The sequence below is a fragment of the Helobdella robusta genome (assembly GCF_000326865.2).
Source record: "Helobdella robusta unplaced genomic scaffold HELROscaffold_12, whole genome shotgun sequence".
Taxonomy (NCBI): Eukaryota; Metazoa; Annelida; class Clitellata; order Rhynchobdellida; family Glossiphoniidae; genus Helobdella; species Helobdella robusta.
The window spans coordinates 1,803,883-1,809,266 of NW_008703664.1; the positions used below are offsets into that span (position 1 = coordinate 1,803,883).

Genomic DNA, 5,384 nt, shown 5'->3' on the forward strand with positions numbered 1-5,384 from the left:
TCAAAACTTGAAATTAACTGAAGCACGTTTGTCGTGTAAATTTTCATGCCCACCTAGAAAAACAAAACAATTTTTAAATTCAGTCAATTCAAAAACAAGAAGCTGGACAATAAAAAGAAGAACCTTTTCAGCGTATTTAGCGTTAATCTGAGCGGTCATTAAATGAATGCCGTTCTCGAGCTGACCCAGCAGACGTATAATTTGCACGACGGCCATTTCGGCGGCATCGATGCCAACGCAATCAACGTTAGTGAGATCGATCGACAATACATTATCCCAACTTTTGAAAAAATAACGCAGTCGCGAGTCTAATCCGATAGGACTGAAGTACGATGATAATCGAAACAGGAGCCCAGGGTTTAATTCGTTTCTTGATAACAATATATAGCCCCGTGGTAGATCTGCAAACGAAATTGCCAATGTATTTATGCACCGCATGACATTAATACAATTGCTCGTGCTGAAAAATAATTTAACAGTCAGCCGGACGAACCGCAAGACGGGTCCAATCTCTGCATGGCTTTGAAAAGGAGAGATAATGAAACCCAGTGAGGGGGGTATTTAAAACGCGCAGTGTCCATTATTAAGACCATATCTCTCTCGACGTTGTAGCCACCTGGTTGATGAAATATGATGCGATGCGATCTTAGTGTGCCGATGAAGCCAGGTGTGATGTCATCTAAATTTAATATGGATGTTACTGGCAATAATGTGATGTGATGAATGTAAAGAAATGTGTGATATGACGATGAAAATGATTAAATGGTGAATATGGAACAAAGATTTATATTGAGAAGAAATTGCAGATGTGATCAGATCAATGAATTTGCAAAAAAAGTCATTAAAGGCAGTTGAAGGAAAAATGTAGAAAAAATGATGTAACGACAAACGTGTAGTAGTTGAATCAGTTGAATTAAAAATATAAAACTGATTATATGGGATGAAGAAAGCAATGTGAAATGGTGCAGCAGTTGAGGCGCCCAATCCTGATGTTTAAGTGACTGGGTTCGAATGCAAACAAATCACCACCCAGTGGCCATTGCCAGTGCTACCCGTTGTGAGCAGTATTTGTATAAAAAGTCAGTAAAACTCATTGTTATAACGGAAAAAGTATCCTTTTTGACGAAAAATTACGTGATAAACAAAACAAAAAAAGTCGTCAGCCACAAATGTTGACACACACGGTCAACATTGGACCCCCGGTCAACGTAAAACACTTTAAAAATTAAGGTCCCCTGCTAAGTTGTCAAGATTCGCCACTATGACCACCCACCGCATGTCACGCGTGTGGTGCGTGGATTTACGTGCATTCGCATGCGCTGTGTTGTAAAAATTTCTGCAAATTAATTAAACATTCGCAATTTGCAGCTTTATTCATAATTTAAATTTAATTTATAATTGACTTTTGAAAAATATTGGTAATTCACCCACCAATGGGTGAAAAGTGTCCATCTCCTGTCTGTTGTAACGTAACCCTTGAATATGATGTCACCAGAATCTGAATAAGTGCACGATTATAAATGAAACTTTAGAAAAATAAGTTTTAAACCAATACTTGATGTAAAATAGTCCTGAAACCGTAAAGAAACAAAACTTCAAAAAAAAAAATACTGACACAATTGGTTTTTTGAGTGACAGACTTCACAAGTTTTCTGAAAGTTTCCTCAGAACTGTTGCCATCAACTCTGGTGACCTTAGTTTTAAGCATGTTGCAAGCCGCCAGACAGGAAAACTGGTCCATTGTGATGCCCTTCTTCTCAATGATTGCCAGGGGCACACAGCAATCCAACATGTTTTCGTGGTACCATCTCCAAGGACCTGGTTTTACAATGAAAAGTTTAAACGTTATTAATTAGAAGAAAAGGCAATAAAAAATTAAAACTTATAAAAAGATAGATCACATGTAAGCGAATTCGCTGACCCTTCCAAACCCTGTTTGGATCAACTTCCAAGGCATTTAAGACCATGACAAGTGTGGAGAGACCGCAGTATGCTGGCTCGTCTTGAGTTCTGAATTGAGATGCTAATGAAAAATAACAATTCATAAATGGCCCAACAACGGCTTCTTGGAATATTTTCTTTCCATCATCAGAACAAAAGGAAATGCAACATTTAGGCAACTCTCTCTTGTAAAAATTTACTGGCTGTTCTGCTGGGTTTACATTGTGATCTAAAGATGTAGCAGTTTTATCATAATGAACGCAAGTGCAGTCTGAGCTTGAATAGTTTGAGTTGAAGCTGGTTGAAATTTCAACAACCTGATTTGAAATATTGTTGTTGTTGTACTGAAAGTTGCAACAAATGTCAGAGCTTGATCTCGTAATTAAAGAAGGAAAATATTCAAGTCCACAATAATTCCAACAACTGTCTGCCATGTATGTTTTGAATGATTGAATGCTTTGTTGAACAACACTTAACCTATAAATATAACAAACGTTTTGAATGATTGAATGCTTGGTTAAACAACACTTAACCAATAAATATAACAAACTACAGTTAATCCTAAATGTATATAATGAGTGGCATTAATTAAAAAAGTACAGTGTCTATATAAAAAGCAAAAATAAGAACAAGAACATTTATGAACAAATAAATTGATGGTAAATTAAAAGAATAACACTTTTTAAGCATAATTATAAGTTTCCTCTGCATAAAAATTATTTGAAATCATGATTAAATTATTTCAATATGAAGTTTTAGTTTAATTTATCAAAATAATAAGGAATGCTTTTCCTTATTTACTACTAATTGTGCAAAATAACTAAACTTAAATTTGACTATTCTATCTTATTTTTCTAATCTGAAAAACTTATATTAATATATATTTTTTTTAGTCTTTATTATTGCTGCTCTGTCATACGCAGAACCACTTACAATGTTACAGATATATTATCTGTATATCTTTTATGTTCTTCATTTCTTCAACCATTGATTTGAAGCAGCCATCTTCGCCACAAAGGCTGTTTATCCTTTTCACACGACGTACACATGTGTTTTATGTGCACGCGCTAGCACCGCATCACATACGCTGAGTATATGATAGCCATTGAGATGTATGACTCAGCGCGCATTTGAACCACTGAGCCATCTCGCCGGCCAACATGCGACAACTTACGTCGTCTACCCATTTACCAGCCTCGAAAGGATGGACGGCTGGGTTGGCCGGGGGTCGGCTACCCGGATGAACCTGTAGAAACTGCAGAATTCGAACCCGGGTCGTGGGAGCGGTAGACGGACACTCTAACCACTTGGCCACGAGACCCCTATGTTCATATTGTATGAAGAATTTGGATATTAACAGTTCTATTTTTAATAAATTTGCATGATGAATTTGGACAATAATTCTACTTTCAATAAATTGAACAATTTCCAGAAAATTCTAGTAAGGAAAATTGAAAAGACAAACTTTAATTTGGCGTTAATGCCAACAATTCGGCATAATTCACTAAATATACATACATTGTTCATTACATTTAAAAAGCTAAATATACATACATTGCATAAACATTTTTATTTTTGGTAGTCAGATGGTGAGATGTGTCAGGTGTTATTAATGTTGTTTAATTTATAGTAAAAAATAAAATGTTACAGACAATAGCACAAGGGTATGGTAAAGGAAGACAATTTTATTTAATGATAGTTCTATCTATTCTGTTCCAACTAAACTCAATTAAATTCTTATAATGACAACATTAGAAATAACAAAAGATATTAAAAATTTAACCTATATTAAAATTAAATATTATAATAAAATAAAATGAAACTTTTCTAATTTAAAATAAATTACTTTGGTAGTTTGATTGAATTTTAAATAAAACTTCTTTAGAACATTTTTTTGTATATTAAGTATTATAATAAAATATTATATGCTTAATTATAATTTATTAATCATTATTTTTATAAGATAATAATTTAATTTAATAATACAAGATTAATTTAAATTTTAATTTAATTAATTAATATTAATTTAATAACAGAAATTAATCGAAAAATATTTTACTAAAGAAAATTCATTCATCGCTAGCCAGACATTACCCAAAAAATAAATAAATGATGAAAAATTAAATCAATTATTAGATTAAATTAAATTAATAAAACCGAATTTGATAATGACAACACGCATTGTTTACATTTTTAAAAACTATCCGGCAATTTAAATTCTGGTTAAGATGCAACTTACATCTATGGTACAAAAAACATTTATCATTCAATTAAATATATATATATCTTATAATATATTTTAATTAAATAATTACATTAATTATCATAGATACATATATATATAGAATATATATATAAATATTCATATATATATATATAATATACATATACATAAATAATATACCATTTGATTGATAAGAATATATATCATAGTTATACTCTATATATGTGGGCATCATTAATAAGGCCACCTTTTTCCTCAGATATTTTATTTCTGCAACGTATCATGTCTATATTAATAACTTTTTAGACATGCTTCTTTAGAGTTTGTAATGCTGATGCTCTAGAATGAAATTAATTCAAGTGATCATTTGATATCAACACATGATACAATCCAGACGGTTTCACAGTTTCAATTTAAAAAGTTTAAGTGTGATTCATAGCCATGTGAAATAATTTATTTCAACTTGTTCAGTTTTTTATCAATCATCGTTTGTTTTATTAATTTTGTTTACAAATATTCTGCTGCTGCGAGTTTGGCCTTAAACACACAAAAATTATGTATTTTTATCATCCGCTTAGCGCAAAGGTTAATAACACCAACACGCTATCACGTGCAGACAAAACAAGTGATCATGTTGAGTCACAAAATTTAACTATCGTACAGTTTTAGTCTTGTGGCTTTGCATTAAACAGAACGTAAAATTTTGAAGATTCTTGATGGTTTAAACTACTTGGCTCATTTTAAAATTTTTTTGGTTTTGCATGAAAGAATTATTTTATGAATGTGACCAAAACCAAATAAAATATCTCATTAGGTGTTATGCTTTTCAACTACATGAGAAGAATAAAAACCCAACAAACCGAAAAATTTTATTACCCAATGAAACAATCTTGCTAGATTAATTTGAGCAAATCGATTTGAAAGTGTCAGGATGCAGTGATATAAATCACGTTTTGACATTAAAAGACTCATATACCTCCGTGTGATAAATATGGCCATGTTTTCAATTTAACGTTGTGATAAATGAGTTGCGAAGAAATAGTAGGATGGAATTGCAGTAGTGGAACGACAGGATCCAGCGCAAGCATGCATGTATACTCTCCACATATCCCCTGCATAGCCTCCCTATACTCTCTCGTATATGTAAACATTGGCTCGATCATCATTCACTTAATATACTTCGGGCGGACAAGCGTGCATGAAAAAACTTCCGTCATAC

General features: G+C 32.3%; 2 protein-coding genes across 2 annotated transcripts; both read right to left on the reverse strand.

Moving 5' to 3' along the window:
* Nucleotides 1–2,375, reverse strand: HELRODRAFT_72755 (hypothetical protein; the record flags this gene model as incomplete). The annotated part of the gene is made up of 5 exons (XM_009013568.1): nucleotides 1–401; nucleotides 494–616; nucleotides 1,432–1,498; nucleotides 1,616–1,818; nucleotides 1,922–2,375. The coding sequence occupies 5 exons, from the start codon at nucleotides 2,373–2,375 to the stop codon at nucleotides 1–3; spliced, it is 1,248 nt and encodes a 415-aa protein (XP_009011816.1).
* Nucleotides 2,376–3,019: 644 nt separating this feature from the next.
* HELRODRAFT_167840 (hypothetical protein) lies at nucleotides 3,020–5,164 on the reverse strand (the record flags this gene model as incomplete). The annotated part of the gene is made up of 2 exons (XM_009013569.1): nucleotides 3,020–3,303; nucleotides 5,026–5,164. The coding sequence occupies 2 exons, from the start codon at nucleotides 5,162–5,164 to the stop codon at nucleotides 3,020–3,022; spliced, it is 423 nt and encodes a 140-aa protein (XP_009011817.1).
* Between the last annotated feature and the right edge of the window lie 220 nt (nucleotides 5,165–5,384).